The 20,676-nt window shown below is 52.2% G+C and overlaps 4 protein-coding genes across 4 annotated transcripts; 2 read left to right on the top strand and 2 right to left on the bottom strand.

Annotated features, from left to right (window-relative positions):
* Positions 1-746: 746 nt before the first annotated feature.
* Positions 747-2,204, bottom strand: MRS44_018034 (uncharacterized protein; the record flags this gene model as incomplete). Its single annotated transcript, XM_065616237.1, has 1 exon — positions 747-2,204. The coding sequence occupies one exon, from the start codon at positions 2,202-2,204 to the stop codon at positions 747-749; it is 1,458 nt and encodes a 485-aa protein (XP_065472309.1).
* An 807-nt stretch (positions 2,205-3,011) lies between these two features.
* MRS44_018035 (uncharacterized protein) lies at positions 3,012-11,061 on the top strand (the record flags this gene model as incomplete). Its single annotated transcript, XM_065616238.1, has 8 exons — positions 3,012-3,698; positions 3,773-3,946; positions 3,989-6,385; positions 6,445-7,747; positions 7,801-7,873; positions 8,319-8,627; positions 8,678-10,612; positions 10,809-11,061. The coding sequence occupies 8 exons, from the start codon at positions 3,012-3,014 to the stop codon at positions 11,059-11,061; spliced, it is 7,131 nt and encodes a 2,376-aa protein (XP_065472310.1).
* A 424-nt stretch (positions 11,062-11,485) lies between these two features.
* On the bottom strand, positions 11,486-13,935 carry MRS44_018036 (uncharacterized protein; the record flags this gene model as incomplete). Its single annotated transcript, XM_065616239.1, has 2 exons — positions 11,486-11,691; positions 12,654-13,935. The coding sequence occupies 2 exons, from the start codon at positions 13,933-13,935 to the stop codon at positions 11,486-11,488; spliced, it is 1,488 nt and encodes a 495-aa protein (XP_065472311.1).
* Positions 13,936-14,606: 671 nt separating this feature from the next.
* Positions 14,607-20,339, top strand: MRS44_018037 (uncharacterized protein; the record flags this gene model as incomplete). Its single annotated transcript, XM_065616240.1, has 9 exons — positions 14,607-14,691; positions 14,940-14,974; positions 15,019-15,306; positions 15,393-17,009; positions 17,645-17,663; positions 18,057-18,247; positions 18,461-19,120; positions 19,186-19,732; positions 20,335-20,339. 9 exons carry the CDS (start codon positions 14,607-14,609, stop codon positions 20,337-20,339), a joined length of 3,447 nt encoding a protein of 1,148 aa, XP_065472312.1.
* Positions 20,340-20,676: the final 337 nt, after the last annotated feature.

Raw genomic sequence — 20,676 nt, forward strand, 5'->3', positions numbered from 1 at the left:
TTATTGCTATATTGTGACTTCTTATAAATATGAGTGATGACCAAGCCCACTTTATGCTGCATATACACTCGGCCATAGCTCTATTCAATCAAGCCATTAGGTCACCATAATTATACTCGGAGATTGACATTTTCTTTGTCTTCATAGTGATATATATGAATTGCGTGCCATATTATCCCTTCAAATGTTAATGGGGGGGTTCCCACTTTGATACCATCTCTCCTGTACTTCAAGATCTTCCTCGGCGGCATTCCATATTCCCTGCATACCTCGCCGCCTCGAGAAAGGCTGCTGTGCCATCTCTATCCCTACGTTACGCTCAACTCGCTCATTCTCAGCTTTATCCCAGTCTAGATAGCTCATCTGCTCCTCCTTACTCCACTCTCTAATACTTCTTCCCTCCTTGCAATGTCTCCCCATCTGCTTATAGTCAAGGCACCAGTCATATTCCGCTTTGCTGTAGCGCATTGGCAGCCCCATAGCTTTCCGATATAGTTGATTGGTCTTCGGGGCTCCCCGGGGCAACGTAGCATACCAGGCCGCTCGTGATTCTTTATATCGTTGATAGATAGCACGGGGGTCACCAGCTCGCAACACAGGTGCCTCCGCAGTAGCTACCGGCATAGCTGCCGGGGGATAAGACCCGGGTTGTTGTATGTGTCGTTGTATGTATGGTCGTAATAGTCTCAGAGATAATAGAGGCTCCTGACGGGGACCCAGGCGATACTGAGCGGGTTACAGAGCGACTAGATGTATGCGTTGTCGTGTGCGTTGTCGTCGTAACTTGAGGGGAGGGCTGATTCCTGAGGAGGAGGTTCGAGTAGATGGTCGTAGCGCAACGGGCACACTTTGGCGTTCATCCTATGGCCAGTCTGATGACATTTTGAACACTGTGGCGGCGCCCTAGGCTGTGATGCTCTCTCAATGGCCTCAAACGCAGAAGGCTCACGCTGCGTGCTTGACGGTGGCAATGTCGAACTGGCTGCTAGGCGATCAAATAACCTGCGAGGCTCAATAATAAGCTCGGGGGTTCCTGAGCGCTGGAGGCGCCAATGTGAATGGAAGTGATGTAGCTGAAGGGGCTGACCTTCTACCAATAAAGGCCGAAGGCTATGAGCACAAGGTAGTCCAAGAGTCATCGTGAAGACCCCTGTACACACGGGAAGCTCCTTTAGTAACCGTGCCCGTTGAGCATCAACCTTCCGCAGGGCCTCATGTGATACCCAGCCGCGGATATTACCAAATAATACCCCAGAGATATCAAGAGGTATAGTAATCTCCTGCCTGGCCTGGTTGGCCTTAAGTTCAGAAAGCTGATTCGATAGAACAAGCTTAATGATCCTCCAGGTATCAAAGAGATCAATCTTGTTGTGCTTCATGTGGCTCTTGATAAGTTGATGGATGCCCTCGGCCCGTGACGTAACAAATTGCCCCAAGTGAAGGTATCGGTGAACCCAGGCCTTGATGAACCTCTCCTTGTGAGGGTCTAGCCAGGTCTCCATAATATAGCTCATCTCTTCAACATATAGGGGAAGATAACGCTTCTTCCACTTCTCAAGCCTCTCGTTGTAGATTGCCTCAGTCGTCGAGGCTACAATCTCATGCCAAGAGCTGTAGAACTCAGCCCACGCTTCCTCCCCTCGAGGGTTGCCTTTATCCCCAACAAATGCGGGCCTACAATGGGCCAGAACTGCCATGTTGATATGCCACAAGCATAACATCGAGGTTGACTGAGGGAAGCAAGAGGAAACAGCATTCATACAAGCAAGGCAGCGATCTGTGAGTATCACAGATGGGAGGGCTGCTCCATGGAGCTCATACATATACCGTAACCGTTCAAGAGCCCAGGTGTAGTCATCCTCTTCCTCGCCGCCGAGGAACGCAAATGCAATACAGAAGGACCGTTGACAAGCATCAACACCAACTATATCGAGCAGAGGCATGCAGTACTTGTTGATCTTGTATGTACAGTCCAATACAAGCACTTCGGGATATGATTTGAGGTATCCCAGCGACTTCGGATGTGCAAATAACACCGCCGTAACTCTGCCACTCTCGTCAAGGCGAATTTGATTCCAGAAGCCCTCGCTCTCGAGCTGATCAGTAAGGGCATGTATGTTGCTTTGACCTTTGGCAAGCGCTCGTTTGCCCTCTGCAATGTAATTGTAGATATCCCTTTGTGTAGCAAGTGTTTTTGAGGTCATCAGTAAGTAGGATCTAATCTCCTTTGCCCCAATGCCGGCACTAGAGAGTTGTCGGACTGTTGATTCAGCCCGAAGGGCGTTTTACTCAGTCAGAAAGAAGAGCATAAAACCCCTTCTGATTGGCCAATTAGCCTGGACTGTGCTCAACTCGTGCACGAATTGGTCGGCCACCAAAATGAAGGCCCACAAGCCCCTGAGCGTTGACTAGGTAACTAGCTTGGCAAGCTCTCCAAGAGCTTTCAGGTTCTTCTTTTCTTCAATGCAATCAATATGTTGGGTTTCTAAGCACGATTCTGACTGAATAAGCCCCGTGCCCCTTGCTCCTTACACTAACCTACGTGGCGGCTGCTTCCCTTTCCGTCGAATCTATCAAGTCAAACCCATCAGGTTGTTAACGGTATCTAGGTTCACGTACTACCTCCGCAGCCGGCCTACCTCTCAAGATTCCTCGGTTACCCTGCCTCCGGGAAGCAGTACAGTTTTCTCCCTGATCATTCAGACCTGAACTAACTACCCCAAAGACAACCTCTCTATCGAGATCTATCATGGTATTGGACGTAAGCCGTCGCAAAGCCTCCCTGCCCGAGTGATATCTAGCAGTCTAGGTGGGTATGAGGTGGATATATATACGGTCAGATGGAGGACGATATACCCCAGGCGGTTCGGAACTGCCGTACCTGCAAGCAAGACCTGCCCGAAGTTGAATTTCGAAGCGTCAAGGACCCTGCGAAGCTTACAGGAGAGTGTGCTAGCTGTAGGACACGTCGAAGGGAACGGGAAGCCAGATCCCGAGCCGCCGTTGCCGCCATGCGGAATATCGTCTTGAGGCTATCGCCACGCCGAGCCACGAAAAGGACCGATTCTCTAGCTAACCTGACGCCTCCAAGGCGGGCTGCGCCAACGCCTGCGTCTGTGCACGGCTTACAACCTCCTGCCACACCTGCCTTATTCCGTGGCATGGCGCCCGCACTCCAGGGACTGTCCAGACCTCTGCTGGGGCCATCAACCCCAAGCGCGGTAGAGGGACCTTCCCCTATCCCTCCTAACCTTTGCCTGCCAACAGTAGTTCTGGGCACGCCGATTCCTCAATGCACTCTTCCAACGGCTCCTGTTGTGCTAGGCACGCCTATACCACAGGAATCGTTCCCTACCACTCCTTCATTATTGCCACAGGGGCATCGTCGCGGCCGCTATACACGTCAAAGCGCACATGCTGAAGAGCGACAGTTTGATCAGATAGTTGATCCACCTTTTACAGGGGACCTTAACTTGCCTGCCCTTAGTGAGGAGGATCAGGCCCTTGTGCGGGAGTTCTATACTGCCCTGAATGACGACAAGATGCATAGCTGCATTCGCTGCCGGGAGCATTGGTTCGATATGAAGAGAAATAGCTTGAAAATCTGCAGCCGCTGCATTAGTCGAGACAGGGAGAGAACCCCTGACGAGCCCTACTTCTTTAGCGCTGCGAATAGCCTTGACTTCGGGGAAGTCCCGGTAATCTACCTAGCCTAACGATGGTTGAGGAGATGCTGATTGCTAGGGTTCACGTACACGTGAAGGTCCTACAGGTACGTGGCGCTCAATACAAATACCGCGGTCACGTTGTCCACTTCCTTCGCAATGTTGGTAGGCTATTTGAAGAGCTCCCAGTCCTACCTGAAGAGCTAGATATCGTACTCCTGCGGCCTCCTAATATGGAGGGCGACCCTCACTTCCAGCAGCAGTTTGCTCGCGATTTCCGGGTACGCCGCTCATGCCTGTTGACCTGGCTCCATTACCTACAGCGCCACCACCCGGGCTATCGCGATATCGTTGTGAGGCAGGATCGCTTGCAACGGCTTCCTCTTGACGGCAGCATAGTTGCTTCCGTTGCTAGCCAAGTGGCTGACGTACCTGACGGCGAGGTCCCCCAAGGCCCCGTTGAGGAGGCTGTAGAAGAGGATCCTAGCGATGCAGACGCATCGGCGATCCCGAATTTGCAGGTTACCGATACCGAATTAAACGCCCTGCAGTCCCGACTCCTTCATGGTAGCCCTGACCCTGAGCTTATGGCTGATGTTGAGCAAATGCCGCCTAGCGCGCAGGATCAACACCAGATGCCACTACCTTCCATTCGCCGGACTCCTATCAACGAATTCAACCGTTCCCAGCCGCTGTTAACGCTCGCGTTCCCTACTCTCTACCCTGACGGCAAGGCGGACTTCGTGGAGCCTCGCCTACGGAGCATCACGTACCAGGACTACCTTGCCCATGCGATGAGATGGCAAGACGGACGTTTTGCCCGCCATAAGACGTGGCCTTTCGTCGCCCTCAACACGCTGTTACGTGCGCAGGTCAGAAAGCGAAGCAACTACTTAGTCAAGCAACACGAAGGCCGCCGTCAACCCCTTACGCGCGCTGACATAGAGGAAGCGATGGCTAAGCCTGACGAGCCAGAGGCTCAGGCCCTGATCCAGTCGATCACGCGCCAAGCCGCCGTAATCAGGGGCACCCGTCCATATTGGTATAAGCAAAGGAAGGAATTGGAGGCATATGCCTACAATCTAGGCAGGCCTGGCCTTTTCGTTACAGCAAGTGCGGCTGATTACCACTGGGAGTCCCTATATCGTCATATGCCTCGATTCCAAGAGTGGAAAGCAGCTCCTGAGGCGGCGCGGATGGTCCTGTCCCGGCAGTTACTGCGAGACAACGCCCACATTGCCGCTTACCACTTCCATAAGCGTTATACGCTGTTTAGGACTATTGTCCTGAAGCAGAAGTTTAACCTAACGGACTTTTGGGGTCGCTACGAGTGGCAGGGCAGGGGTTCCAGTCACCACCACGGCCTATATTGGTTAAATGGCCACCCTGACTTAGATCCTGATGATGGTCAGTCCCGAGAGCAATTCGCCCGAATCTGGGGATATCACGTATCTGCTGTTAACCCAGAGCCTCAGTGGGTACAGGCGCCTGGGGAAGGGAATCCCCTGACCAGTAATCTATTGGGGCATGCCCTTACAGTTCAGTTCCTATCAATGGTAGTCAACCGCGTGCAACGCCACCGCTGCAACAACTACTGTATGCAGCTCAACAAGCATACCAAGCAGGTAGAGTGCCGCTTTGGATTTCCTCACGGGCAGCGCCTACTAGCCTCCCTTGAAAAGGTTCCTCATTCTAAGCACTGGAGCTTCAGGGGCGAGCGGAACGATAGCCAGATTAACCACTACAACCGCTTGCTTACCGTTGCGTGGCTAGCCAATACAGATGTCTCGCCCTGCACGAGCCTACAGCAGGTGATCGATTACGCAGCCAAATACTGCTCCAAGTCGGAAAAGAAGAGCGAGTCTTTTGCTCAGATTGGGAAGGCCCTGATGCCCCGGGTCAAGGACCACAACCCCCTGATTTCCTTCACGTCAAAGCTCCTAAATCAGCTAGTTGCTGAGCGAGACTACTCTAAGCAGGAGGTTAGCCACTTGCTCCTCGGCCTGCCGTTGCAAGAGGGCTCACGAACCTGCCTATACGTTGATTGCCGTAATCCTGACAGGCATTCCCGCTCCCTACGGATCGACGGCGATGAGGTTGACGAGGCCCCCAACGTCTACGAAAAGTACTGTCGACGCCCAGAAGCCCTAGAGGACCTGACCTACGTTTCCTTTCTCAAATACTGGAATTTCCTCTCTAGAAACCCTTCCATGTGGAAGCAATGGCAGCCAGGCAACGTTAACGGCAGGCCTCGTGTATTGGTCTACTTTCCTCGCTATCAGGCTGATCCAGAAGGTCAACAGTGGCCAGATTACTGCCGTGTAAAGCTAACATTGAACCACCCACATCGCCGGCTTGATGAGCTCCTCACATTTGACGGCCAGGGTTTTAGTTCTCACGCCAAGGCCTTCTCCTATTGTTGGCAGCACCACAGTCATGGTGATGACCATTACGGCCGGCCAAAAGAGGCTCGATTACAACCTCAAGAGGATCAGTACGAGACTCTGCCGGTGGAGGAGGAATTTGATGACGAAGACTGGATCCGTCTCGCCGCCCTTTTACCTGACAACCCCCTTACCCAGGAAGGTCTTGACCTACTTGGCCACCGCGATATCGACGTCAATTACGACTGGACACGGCATGTGGGCACTTATCCGGAATTTCGAGACAGCTACTGGAAAGACCTTATCGCTAGCCACCCTATAGCCAACGATGTGGAGGTTCTTGGCCCTCACTGGCGTGACCAGCTTAACCCACAACAACGGTGGGCCACTTCCAGGCGCAAAATCCTGCTCAAATCCTTCTCCACGTTGACGGTGGTGGTGGTACAGGCAAGTCCTTCCTTATCAAGGTGCTTTCCTCCCATCTTCAGGCGGCTGCCCTACCGAATCCTAGCCCTATTTGCCGCGTAGCGCCAACAGGCGTTGCGAGTAACCAGATACAGGGCAGCACCATACATTCGTTGCTACGTCTCCCAGTAGGTGGTGCTTTTACCGACCTTCCCCCAGCCGACGCAGCCGCCCTTCAGTCCCGTCTACGGCACGTCAAGTACCTCGTTATCGATGAAAAGAGCATGCTAGGGCTTGAGCAGCTGGCGCGGATCGATTCCCGACTGCGGCAGGCCTTTCCACAGCGTAGCCTCGAGTTCTTTGGTGGTGTGAGCGTCTTGCTTGTGGGCGATTTCTTCCAGTTACCACCAGTCCGGCAAAAGCCCCTGTATTCGACTAGCACGAGCCTGTCTTCGTTGGAAAGGAGAGGACAGGCGGCCTACCGGTTATTTGACCGCACCGTCTTCCTGACCACGGTACAGCGCCAGACTGGCGATGATCAGGCCCGGTTCCGTCAGGCCTTGCAAGAACTGCGTGAAGTTAAGTTATCTATACCCTCCTGGGACCTCCTTAGCAATCGGGTACAGGCCAAGCTAACGCAGAGCGAGGTTGACAGATTCAGGGCCGCTATGCGGGTGTATTCTACGAAGGCCCGCGTCAACGAATACAATTACGAGCATATGATGCACCTCAACGCCCCGGCAATACAGGTGGAGGCAAAGAACCAGGGCAAAGGCGCGGGGCAGGCGCCAAGCGACCATGGTGGCAATCTATCCAACAAGTTTCCTGTTGCTAAGGGCGCCAGGGTAATGCTCACGACTAATCTATGGCAGCCAGCTGGCCTAGTTAACGGTGCCCAGGGTACTGTATACGATATCGCCTGGAATGAAGGCGCCAAACCATGGGAAGACCCTCCGGCCGTTATTATGGTGGATTTCGATAGCTACGATGGACCGCCGTATCTAACAACTAACGAGGGCAGGAAAATCGTACCCATCCTTCCAGTCACGCGTGATTTCCTAGTGGGCAACGAGACCTGCGCTCGCACGCAGTTTCCCCTGATCGTGGCATTTGCTATCACTGTTCACAAATGCCAGAGCCTAACGAAGGATCAGATAGTTACTGACCTCGCTACACGCGACTTCCAGGCCGGTATTAGTTATGTTGCAGTCTCACGAGTTACCTCGCTGACAGGCCTACTCCTTGAGGCGCCTTTCGATCGTCAGAGCCTCTATAACCACACGCCCACGGAAGGTTTATACGCCTGCGTTTCCTACGTACTGCGATTATGGCTAACTACAACGCAGGGATGAAGATGCGCCTTGCTGACCAACAACGCCGTCAGGCTCAGCAGCTGATCGATCCGCCGTATCCACCACGGTACATTGACTAAATGACGTTTTCCTATAAGCTACAAGGAAAGGGGAACTCGATATACGGTATATAGTTGATTGGGCCTGACAGGAAGTGGTAGAGGGACCCCTATGTCTATCAGTCAACTCCCTTACTACAGGTTTGAAGTGGTTTTAACAGCTGGTTACCGCCGCAGTCGAAAGGGGGATCTAGGGGGTTCCTCCAGAAGAGTTTAATAGCAGGTATATGGTATTTACCCTTCGGGCTGGATATTCAGCCGTTAAGTCCCTTGCCTTGGCAACTTAACGGGTGTTCGAAGTATTTTAAATCAACTCAATCAATCAATCACCCCAATCAAATCAACCAACTTAGTCAATTCCTTGCCTCAATCAAATCAATTCCAATGATTTGTAAGTTGACATTATTTGATAAAGTTGATATATGCCATGCTGCATCTGAACTGCCCAAAAAGATTAAACCTGGACGTGGCCAAGCAGCTCGAGGAGGCTTCGGTCGGGGAGCTGCCCCCTAACCCGACTATTGAGGATCTACCGAAGGTCGTCTGGAAGACCCGCCGCTTCGTTCAAGAAGCTTCGCTAGCTCGGAAAGGTGCAAAAGGCAGAAAAAGTTGGATCAGATCGCACGGCATGTTCTTCATTGAATTGAATCACCAGGATCAGCCCATCGGTCATGTGTGGTGCTGCAGCCGATGCGACACGAAGGGTCGGCCAGAATTCTTCTCAGTACAAGCGACATCTTCTGCAGCAGATCATCTTCGCAAGTATGGATCCATCCTCTATACCAACATATCCCATATACTGACTTGCACAGAGCCCATCGGATCACCCCAGCGAGTCAATCAAGCTCCAGCGATGATAGCGCGATCAATCTCCAGTCCCATGCAACCCCCAAACGGCCGCGGCTTGACCAGAGCATGATACCAAAGGCAAAGGTCAAAGCTGTACAAGAACTTAGTGTTGGGTTCGTCATTGACAGTGATGTGCCCTTCACAATATTCGAGCACAAGTTTCTGAAGGAGCTCTTCTATCAGTTCGACCATGAATTAGCACTCCAAATTCCTTGGAGTAGCAGTTCTATCACCAGAGAGCTTCAGAAGATCTTCGAGTCTAAGGCGGATACCATCAAAGCGGAGCTGGGCAGCGCCCTAACGAAAATACACATCAGCTTTGATCTCTGGACATCACCGAATCGTCTTGCGATAATAGCAGTTTTTGCACACTTCATCGACAAATTCGGGGACCAACAATCCAGGCTGCTCGCTCTACGCCGTCAGCTAGGTATTCACAGTGGTGAGAATCTTGCCGAGACACTGTTAGAAATCGTTCAACTGTGGGATATCAGAGGACAGGTTGGCACTATCATCTCTGACAACGTGACCGCGAACGATACATGTCTCTCTTACCTCTACCGGCAGATCGACCCTTCGATTCGGCCTGCTGATATCAAGGCCCGTCGCATGCGTTGCTACGGCCACGTTCTTAACCTTGTCGCCCGCGCGTTTCTTTTCGGTAAAGACGCCGAATCTTTCGAGCTAGAGTCAGATATCAACGGCATGAGAGGTCTTCAGGAGCAGGATCTTCGCCATTGGCGTTCGAAGGGCCCAATTGGGAAGCTGCACAATATCGTCAAGTTCATCAGATCCTCACCTCAGCGCAGCGAATATTTCAAGCGCATCGCTCACGAGCAGGAGGACGAAGGATACCATCTTTGCGAGGAATCAACCGCCGAGCTTGAGGTCATCTTGAACAATGAGACGCGGTGGAACTCTACTTATATGATGATAGAGAGGGCTTTGCGGAAGCAGACTGGCATCAGGGCCTACATCTTTGCACTCGAAGGCGAGAAAGACGAAGAAAAACGTATCCCTGCTGATGACATCTTATCCAACGAGGATTGGCGCGTGCTTGGTGAGGTCAACGAGATACTTACGCCTCTATATCATCAGACGATGCGAACCCAAGGCTGGGGTAAAGGCGACAGCCATGGGCGCCTGTGGGAAGTTCTGGTAGGAATGGAATACCTGCTCGAGCATTTTGAAGACTGGAAAGGCTTCTACAATGAGTTCACGACCGAAACAATAAGGGCGACGAATCTAAATGATCCCGAACTAATTGGAAGAGCGTCTGCGCCTCTGAGGGGGACTAACATCCGGTCGGCCCGTTCCCGCCGTCGCCCTGCTCGCTTCGATGGGGAAGAGGTCTATGTATCCCAACAGCGAAGTCAAGCGCCGACTTTCACGGTAGCTGCCTTGCCGGAGCATTCTCAGGCTGAGCATGCGGCGTTTGACAAGCCACCGGCGTCTAAGATTTCCCGGAAGAGCTCATTACCAGCAGACCACCGAGCATATATTCGGGCATCGATCAACAACGGCTGGAAGAAGCTGGATGAGTACTACAGCAAGCTCGGAGAATCTCCCTTGTTTGCGGCAGCAGTCATCCTTCATCCGAGATTCGGCATCAGCTGGTTGGAGGCTACTTGGGCCACTGAGGAGCAATTGGCCTGGGTTCGCGATGCGAAGGCGGGCATAAAGGACTACTTCGCGCGGTGGTATCAATCGAACCAGCGGACGGACGACTTACAGTCGAAGTCTGCTTCATCATTAACGAACAGAGGTAAAGAGGATAATCACTACACGCAATGGATCAACAGCAGAACGAAAAAGGCATTTGCAACGAGCAGCAGTGTTAGCGGGATGGACAAATACCTCCGTCTTGAGCCGCAAGATACGCAAGAGCCAATCCAATGGTGTGTTGTTGTGTCACGCAGGGATGCTGAGTGCACTTGACAAAAGGTAGTTCTTGTTGTAGTGATTATCATTATTCTTGGTTATCTTTTTATGATCTCAATGAGAGGCCCTTTGGGGCCTTATATCTTTGAATGATCCCATCTAGGACTTTGAACCTTAATCGTAGGACTTCAAACTTTAATCTTGATCCTGAAGCTTAGGGGGAACTCTCAGTTCTTCCAACATGGTGGAGGGACCACAAGCCTTCATTCCCGGTGCTAAGCAGCTTTGCCTTGGATGTCTTTGCCATTCCGGCTATGGCAACCGACTGCGAGAGGCAGTTCAGCCTAGCCAAGCTGACACTAACATCGCAAAGGCTCGCAATGGGCGCAGACACGCTGGAGCGAGTTCATTGTCTGAGGAACTGGGTCCGACATGGCGGGGTAAAGCTGGGCAGTTGGGTCGGTAATTGAGGCTTTGGATCCGGCGTAATACCTTCACATACTCAATATATAGGCCTCCCATACAATTGATTGAGACGAGCCAATCAAATTAAACAAATCAACTTCTACTTCAAAGTTGATTTGATTGATTTATGATGAGCGCTGCAGTTAGCGAGGTGATATTGGCCCGCACCGATGATAAATGGCGGGATCGCCCAGCCTTCCGTATTGATCGCTTGGATAACTGTAATCCATTCCCGGTTTCCAGGCTGGACTGATTTTGGCTTTCCACGCCTATCTGTGCCTGTGACGACCATTCCGCTTTGAATTATACCCATCATAAAGCCAGTCTCATCAAAGTTATAGATATCTTCTACTCGGATGCCGTACTTCGCGATTGCGTTCGCCACAACCGTAAACCAGTTACGAATAATAGCTGGATCTTCGCACTTAGCTCTCTGGTAGTCGTACTTCCGAAAAAAAACGCGTCTTAAGGTCTAGGTGTCGCTTAACGAAGTTGGAAGCCCAGCGCTTGCCGACGGGTAGCGCGTCGCGGCCGGCGAGCAATCGATTGGCCATTTCTTCAACACTACGCAGTCGCGGGGGAAATCCTCGCGAATCTAGGTCGAGAATGAACTGAATAATGATCTGTTCCTCTAGATTAGATAGTTTGCGTGATTTAGGAATCCAATCGCGTCGAGATTGAATGCCATTGTGCCGGCGACGTAAGGCCCAATAGTTAACTTGGTATAGCCTAGCAGCGCCTCGGAGACTTAAATTTGGGTTATTTTGGAGCGCTTGAAGCGCAAGAAGGATTTGACGTTCAGAATAGAGTTGAGGCATGATTTTTGGTTGATAATTAATTGATTAAATGGCATTGGTGATGATTGAGGGATTTTTGGTGCACATCCTTGTTTGGTGCACATGCTTATCGATGGTGCCCGCAATTACGTCGTAATTCGCTTAGACCACGTGACGACTTATCGCCCGCAAAAGGCGGCCCGTGAAATCGTGTGCGCGACGCCTGATAAGTTCTGCTTATCTTAAGGCTTGTCATGTGGCTTGTCTTGAGGCTTGTCATGTGGCTCGTCTTGAGGTTCGTCTCGAGGCTGGTCTTGACTTGATTTATGTTGATATAACGTACATGATAAGCGAGTGCACCGGACAAGTGAGTGCACCAAAAATCTTAACCTTTAAAATAGGAATCACCAGAAAAACACAAGAAGTCACCTAATTAATTAAAATTAATCGCTGCACTCTTCTTCAGATATTTCCACAACTATCTGACATGTTCTTGCATTATGTCCTGTCTTTCCGCATCCTCCACAGCGTCTTTCCCTCGGTCTCGCTGACCCTCCTTGACCACCACCTCTCGACGATTCGCCCTCTACCCGCCCATCTACACTAATCTGATCAATTGCTCCCCTTGCTTCCCCTACCGTCATCACTCCTCCTTTTTGTAATCGGGTCTTTTTTGCCCTCCGGCGTCGACTTAGTAGGTCATTTGCTTGTCCAAGGTCGCGGTTCTCTGCCCTCAATAAGGCATTCTCATGCATCATTGCCTTTGTTCCCTTAGAAAGAGACTTTAATGCCTCCAGAATTGACTCTGGAGAGCTACTTTCATGCCTTCTGATTCGTCTATCGAGGTATTCAGACTGAGATTCGGCCTCAAGGACGGTCTTTGGCGTCTTTGAAACCCATGTGGTAGGGGGGCCGGCCTCCTCCTCAACCGGCGTCGGGGTCCGTAGCTGCACATCAAGCTTCGAAATCACGCTTTCCGCGTCAAGTGGAACAAGCCCGGCCCCTCTAAAAGCCGCCTTGATGTCTTTCTCCATTATAGTGGCCTGGAATGCGGCGTAAAAGGCGGGAAAGAACTCGGTCTTGGAAACGTGGGTTATCGAGCATCGGATCAGATGTTCGATTTCCCGACCATATGCCTTCTTGAGTAGGCTAAAGTACCCGACCTCAAGGGGCTGAAGTAGGTGAGACGAATGAGGCGGCATACAGAGTGTAACAATCTTGTTTGCCTGGCAATATTTCTCAAACTCGAGAGAATGGTGACTTTCGTGACCATCGAGGATCAGAAGACGATAGCGACCAACTGATCGCGTCTTTGTGCACCGGTCAAAGTGCTTCAGCCACTCAAGCCCTAGCTCATTATCGGTCCAGCCATTGGGAGACGTTGCAATAGCCCAGTCGTCCGGGAGGTTGCTGTCTCGGTACCAGTTGGCGAGGTGACATTGGCCCACACCTATGATGAACGGCGGGATCGCTCGGCCTTCCGCATTGATCGCCTGGATGACAGTAATCCATTCCCTGTTTCCAGGCTGCACTAATTTCGGTTTTTCACGTCTTTCGGAGCCCGTGACGACCATTCCGCTTGCAATGACGCCCATTAGAAGGCCAACCTCATCAAAGTTGTAGTTATCGGCAAGGTCGATACCATATTTCGCGATTGTGTTCTCCACGAGCTTGAACCACTTTCGAATCTCGGCTGGATCTTCGCATTTGGCCCTCTGGTAGTCGTATCTACGAAAAAACCGCGTCTTGAGCTCATCGTGTCGCTTAACAAAGTTGGAAGCCAAGCGCTTGCCGACGGGTGGCGCGTCGCGGTCAGCGAGCAGTCGGTTGGCCATTTCTTCCACACCACGTAGTCGCGGGGGAAACCCTCGCGAATCTAGGTCGAGAATGAACTGAAATATGATCTGTTCCTCTAGATCGGATAATTTGCGTGATTTGGGAGTAGTATCGCGCTGAGACTGAATGCCATTGTGCCGACGACGCAAGGCATAATAGTCAACCTGATAAAGTTTTGCAGTAGGTCGCAGCTTTAATTTTGGGTTATTTTGAAGGGCTTGAAGTGCAAGAAGCAATCTAGCTTCTTTATTTGATTGAGGCATGTTTGGTCGTTGAGAATTAATTGATCAAATGGAAGTGATGTAGGTTGAGGGATTTCTGGTGCACTCACTTGTCCGGTGCACTCGCTTATCGATGGTGCCCGCAATTACGTCGTAATTCGCTTAGACCACGTGACAACTTATCCCCCGCAAAAGGTTACCTCAGGTACTCAGACCCACTCACTAAGCGCTCAGATCAAGTGCTTCTGTGAGAGGGCCTGAGTGGTTTCCGACGCGTTTTGGTGTGAGTGCGACTGGCTCTTTCGTGGTGATATTGCACAAGAACGGGTTCCAATTCAACAAAAAAACACATGAGCAGATACCTGGGGCCTGTAGGATTTTATGAAATATTAACTGTAAAGAAAAGTGTCGAATGAAGGCGCTATGCCTTGATGGCGTTCACTTCTCCTCTGCATAGCCGCACTCACTGCACCCATTTCGTATGGGAGATAGTCGCACTCGCACCAAAACACGTCGGAAACCACTCAGGCCCTCTCACAGAAGCACGTGATCTGTGCGCTTAGTGAGTGGGTCTGAGTACCTGAGGTAACGCAAAAGGCGGCCCGTGAAATCGTGTGCGCGACGCCTGATAAGTGCGTTTGATAAGTCCCCCGCAACTTATCTAGCTCCGGACGGAAAAACGACACAACATAGAAAGGCCTCGATCGACCGAGATGGCCGCAGACGAGCGCGCCCGCGCCGCCCGGAGGGCGGGCCTCCAGGCGAAGAAGGACGAACAGCCGGCGAACACGGCGCGGAGTTACGCTGCGAAGCAGCGGGAGTGGAAGGCGCGTCCTCCCCGGCCGCCCCCCTTCTCTTCCCCTTTCCCTTCCCTCTTTTTACGCAGAAGCCCCATGGACGGCTAACAGACGAAAACCTATAGGCCTGGTGCCGTACGCCCCGGGCTGCGGCAGACGGCTCAATCTATAGCTGACCCGACGGCGAGCTCGTAACGCCGGACAAGCTAGCGGCGTGGCTCAAAGAGGATATCCTCTTACGACGCGTAGCGCCGCCGCAGAAGAAGCCACGGGCACGGGGTAGGGTAAGGGTAAGGGTAAGGGTAAGGGCAAAGGCAAGGCGGTACAGTTACGGCAGCAGCTTGAACAGGAGCAGCTCGAGGCCGCGGCCCTGGCAGAGGCCGAAAGCCTAGCCGAAGCCCTAGAGGTCCCCCTGGCCGAGGCCGCCGAGCTGCTCGCGGACGACCGCGAGGGCTACGTGCCACCCACGGCCCTTGCGCCGGCTGCAGCAGACCTTGCCGAAGGATCTCTGCTTACGAAGGGCACTATCGACGCCTATATCGCGGCCGTTATCGAGCTCTGGCGGCTCCAGGTAGCCCACGGTAACGCGAACACGGAGCACCCCAGGGGCGCCGCCGTACGGGGCTTCCTTGAGCAACGAGGCCGACAGCGGGGATGCACGACCGCGCCTCCTTTAAAGACCGCGGAACCGACGGGATCCAGGCCGGCTATTCGCACGATGAATGGCTCCGGATCCAGGATCTCCTTCTCAGCGGGGCCGCATACATGCCGCAAAACCTCCGTACGCGAGTCGACCTCCTATTCGGCCACTACTACCTCCTACGAGGGGAGAGCCGCCGTAAGATGGAGCTTGCAGACCTATCTCTACTCGACTATCCGTCTTCAGAAGGCCCGACCCCCTGTGGCTGCCTCGTGACCCTTCTGCGAGACGGTAAGCTGAACAAGACGGCAAAGAATGAGTTCATGGGCGCCCTCCGGCATAAGGACCCCTTGCTCTGTACGCAAGGGGCTCTGGCACAGCTCTTCTTCTGGCGCTGGCACGTCGCCGGCGAGCCGCCCCCGTCCTTCCGGCGCCGCCAGGACTGGTATCGGATCAAGGTCCTTGTTGGACGGGACCGCGAGCAGGAGCTCTCGTACCCGACGCAGCTACAAGAGACCTGGCGCATCTTCGGCGCCGCTGGCCTTGTCGCGTCAAAGAAGACTCACCTCCCGCGCAGGGTAGGCGCCCAGGACGCCGAGACCCACGGCACGTCGCTCGCCCAGATCTCGCAGGCCGGCCGCTGGAACCAGAGCATGCTCTGCCAGGCCTATCTTACGCACCTACCGCGCCAGGTCATGCGTATCGTCGCGGGCTTCTCGGCGTCACCGGGGGACTACTTCCTCGCGCGTGCGGCTAATGAACCCCCGTACGTCTTACAAAAGCAGCTCTGGCCGTGGATCGAGGAGTGGGAGCCTCGCTTTGAAGCGCGCGCGCGCCGGCAATGCTGGGCAGAAGGCGGCCTCGACGACGACGACCTAGCCGCTGACGGCTTCCTTAAGCTTATGCGGCGCCTGCGCATAGTACTCTTACAGGACCTGGCTGTCTTGCAGCCTCGTTACCCGTCGCTGCCCTTCTTCGCCTATGCCCCTTTCAACGGGTCTGAATGGGACGAGTTCGCCGTCGCCGTTCGCTCCGACGCGGCAGGGGCTACGGAGCCGTTAAGCCTGCTCGTACAACGCGCGCTGCCAGAGCTAAGCGGCGTGTTAGAGAGCACGCGCGAGGCCCTCTTACAGAATAACCAGCGACTCGCCATCCGGTTAGAGGCCCGGCTAGAGGGAATCCAGGGCGGTCTTGATTCCCTGCTCCAGGGCAAGGTCCCAATCACCTTTACCGGCCACTTTGGAGCCGGGCCAGCAGTGTCACTTGCGCCGGCGCCGGCGCCGTCGACAGCCCCTACCTTGAACTTCAATACGGCTCCGGCTCCGGCCCCAGAGCCTCCAGTACCAGGTATGCCCGTCGTTGCAGCCCTGGCCAAGGTCTTTACAGTGCGGGACGTCTGGAAGGAGTGGGAGGAAGGGATTGCAGGTCAGCCGGCTGTACGGGTGCTAGAAGAGACGTGGGGAAGCCGCTGGCGCCCGGGGAACGGGATCAGGGTGCAGTTCTGTCGCCGGAAGGTGATCTGGGACGAGCTCTTGGCCCGCACGGCGTCCGGCAAGAGCGAGGAGGAGGCAGTTGCAGAGCTAGAGCTCTTACGCGCCGGCCGGAGCTTGAACCGGCTCGTCGACGAGCTCAAACAGCGCCGCCGGCGGGGCCAGGGCCAGGGCCGGATACGGGTACAGGTAGGGACCCCCGTGCCCGATGACCCAGACCCGGGACCAAGGCCGACTCGGGGCCAGGGCCATCGGGGGCGCTGGGCTCGGCTAGGGAGGAGGCGGACCGCCCCTCGTCGACGGTAAGCTGGCCGTCAGGTAGGATCTTTATATATTTGTATAGCGGTAACTAGTCCGTATATATTTATCTATCTATCTAGAAGGCGTATTTTTTTTTTTTTTTTTTTTTGAAGATTAATTTTGAAGATTAAGGAGCAGCGGGATCAGCGCATTGCTATGTCGTAGTCCTTGCTGCGAAGCCTGGCCCCCCAGCCGCTGCACACGCAAATATCTCAGCGCCCGCTCGCCTATACAGCGTCTCTCTTGAACCAAACGGACCGCCAGAGCGTAGCAGTCCTGCAGCCCTGGAATTGCATCGATTTGGCTCCTAACCGTCGAGATATTCGCGTGCGCGGCGCCGGGCACTTATCAGATGGTAGTTGTGTAATCACATACGATTTCCCGAAATTACTCCGCAAAACGACCCCACGATAAGTTCTGCTTATCATGTACGTTAGCTCGTGATTGTGTTGAGAAAATCGGGCTTCCGTACGGTGCATTTTCGCTCCATTCTTCCTTCGCTAATATTGAAAATTGGCAGCCAGAACGGAATCGATTGCATGAGTATGTAATTGTAGGCCGACCAGATTTGCCAATAGTCGACCGTATAATAAATGTAAAGCCTCGAGTTGCTGCCCATATATTGATGTCTGTAAATAAATCTTCTTGCGATATATACCACCGCTGAATCTCCTGAGCGGTCCGAACGCATCACTTCCGTACCTTGCCCCACATGACCCCTGCGATGACGAGAGTACGAGCGGGGTACCGGAAGTTTGATCCGTCAACCTGAACCCCCCAAAACACCACTGAAGGAGCCCTGAAGCAATTCGATATCATCAATGAGTACTCAATTGATTCCCGAGGGCGCGCAGGCTCTCAATGCCTATGACGACAAGAGCTTCATTAAAAAAGAGCATAGTCATCAAATGTAACCTAACAACCCCACCTGCATAGCTATTTTCCCGGCTGCCCAAGACCGCGGCACGCAATTTGAACCTTTCAACGTACCAAGGCGCGAATCTCACATCGCTACGCTGCCTCCAACGCCTCTTGAGCTGTTCCAGCTTTTCCTACCTATTTCCCTCGTTGAGAAATGGGTGCATTACACCAAGATCTGGATCTCGTGGCTCAAAGCCAACGAGATCGTGGATAGCTGGAAAAAGCCGATGGGTCGAACATCACGTCTGCGAAATTGGGAAGGAACCTACGCCTCAGAGATCTACCTGTTCATTGCAATACTGATTTATATGGGAATACACATAGAAAAGAAGTTCGAGACCTATTGGTCTTCCCCTCAACCCGGCCTGCAGGGCGCAGAACACTCATTCATCAAGTTCATGCCGTACTAGAAGTTTCAGCTCATCCACCGTCATCTCCGCCCTTTTGACCACACCAAGATCGATGAGACCGATGTGGAACACTTGCCAAAGGTGTTCCAAGGCGTTGAAGAGTGGTCTGACAACATACAAGCAGTCTCAGCCGAGCTTTTTAGGCCGGGGTCTAACCTTGCCGTCGATGAGTGCATGGTGCGTTATACGGGGAAATGTGACGCCAAAACAACGGTCAAGGGCAAGCCAGATCCAGTGGGTTTCAAGATCTGGGTTATCGCCCAACAGGGCTTCTTCCTCCGGTGGCTTTGGCACATCAGAGATGCGACTTATGGCACCGTTGGTATCGAGCTTCCACCGAAGAAGTCATCCACCCGTTCTCGGGCTAAGGCCGTCGGGAAAGAGCTGGCTAAGGAAGAGAAACCAGTCGCCTTGAACCCGACCCAAGCTGTCGTCATTGCCCTAGCAAATCTACTGCCAAAAGCGACATATCACGTCTTCATCGATAACCTCTTCTCGTCATCAGGTCTCTTTCGCAGTCTTCGAAATCACGGCCACGGAGCCACAGGCACGGCCCGTAAGAACTGCGGCATCCATAAGGAACTCGCTAACGATAAGGGGAACGACGGCAAAGTCAAGAAATCCTACGAATTTAACAAGGTCAAGGCGATACCGACCCCTGACAATAAAGTACGAATTTCTAACACTTTTGCTTTGAAATTCCCTACTAATCTGTGGTTATTTTGTATGCCTAGGTCAACCATATCGCTTGGAAAGACAATAAGCTCGTGTTATTTATGACAACCGTGTTTACTGGTGCCGACGATGAACGCGTTGAACGTCAAAGGAGGAAGCCGTCATCACGCAAGCCCGAGGCCAAGCCAATACGCCAATTCTTTGGTGACGAAGTTGTCAAGATGGTTCAAATCCCGACGGTCGCTGCTGCTTACAATGAAGAAATGAATCATGTTGACCGCAGTGATCAGTTGCGATCATATTATGCATACAATCATCCCCTACGCCGCGGCGCTTGGCAGGCACTTTGCTGGACCTTCCTCCTCGATGTGGCCCTTGTTAACAGTTATCTTCTTCAGCGTTACGGGCAGCCACGTTGGAAGCGATATACAAATCATAGGGAATGGCGGGAGTGCATTTACAACGCATTATTCAATACATACGGTCACGAAAGTCAGTCAAGGAAGAGATATCGCGCTGGCGAGGAATTGGACGATGAGGGCACTGAAACCCGGCCAATTGAGCACAATCTTGTCCGCCGGGACAGTTCCTCTGATTGTGTAGCCTGTCAGGGCTTTCGGCAAGGTCAAGTGAGGTCACAAAGTCAGAAAAGGCGGCGGCCCTTACGACCGGTTGATACTAACAGAGGTGATGATAACAGGGGTGATGCCACCAAAATCCGGAAAGCAACGAGATATTGGTGTAACGTACATGATAAGTGTGACGGTCAAGGTTCCCAACGTAGTAAACCGTAACCTGCTTTGGTTTATGTTGGCAGTTGCAACGGGGCGTGGCGTACTGAGTGTAGGGTGGCGAATCACGTCTGATAATGTCAAGAAGTATTCTTGAGTAATCAAGTTGTATTGAAAGCTAGAGAACTAGATTGACAGGAAATGTGCGAATGAGGGACTCTATATACTACATCTCTTTGTACGGGAGCGACATTGAAAAGTCGCTCCTTCTTCGAGGGAGCGACATCAGAAAGTCGCTCCTGGGTGTTGGAGCGAAACGGGTGGTCGCTCCTTTTGTGATTGGTTGCTTTCCTGGGGGTCACGTGCAAGGGCAGTGGCGAGTTCTCGTGTGACGGGGGTTGTAACAATAGTGTAAATCTCACCTAAATCTAAAACAGGTTAAAAAATTTCTAAATAATCTAATTAAAATCTATATAGGCTAAGAATATAAAATCAGGTTTATTAAAAAATCTAAACTATCTTAGTAATTTTTTTAGACTTTTAAAATAACTTGTTAATAAGTTATTTAAGAATTTCTTATTCGCACTGTTTTTTTATAGTTTTTTATTTTTGAAAAATTAAAGAGATTTTTTAAAAATCTAAGAAAATTATAAGCTTATAGCTATTTTAGTTAGATTTATAGAATTACTCTTTTTAGATCTATAGCTATTTTATAGAAGTTTTTAGAAATTTAAGGTTTATGATTTTTAGGTGCACAGTATGGCTGATCCACTCGCTTGTTTGATCCACTCGCTTATCACGTACGTTATGTTAGTTTTA

This window comes from Fusarium solani (assembly GCF_023522795.1).
Source record: "Fusarium solani strain SB1 chromosome Unknown bctg00000015, whole genome shotgun sequence".
Taxonomy (NCBI): domain Eukaryota; kingdom Fungi; phylum Ascomycota; class Sordariomycetes; order Hypocreales; family Nectriaceae; genus Fusarium; species Fusarium solani.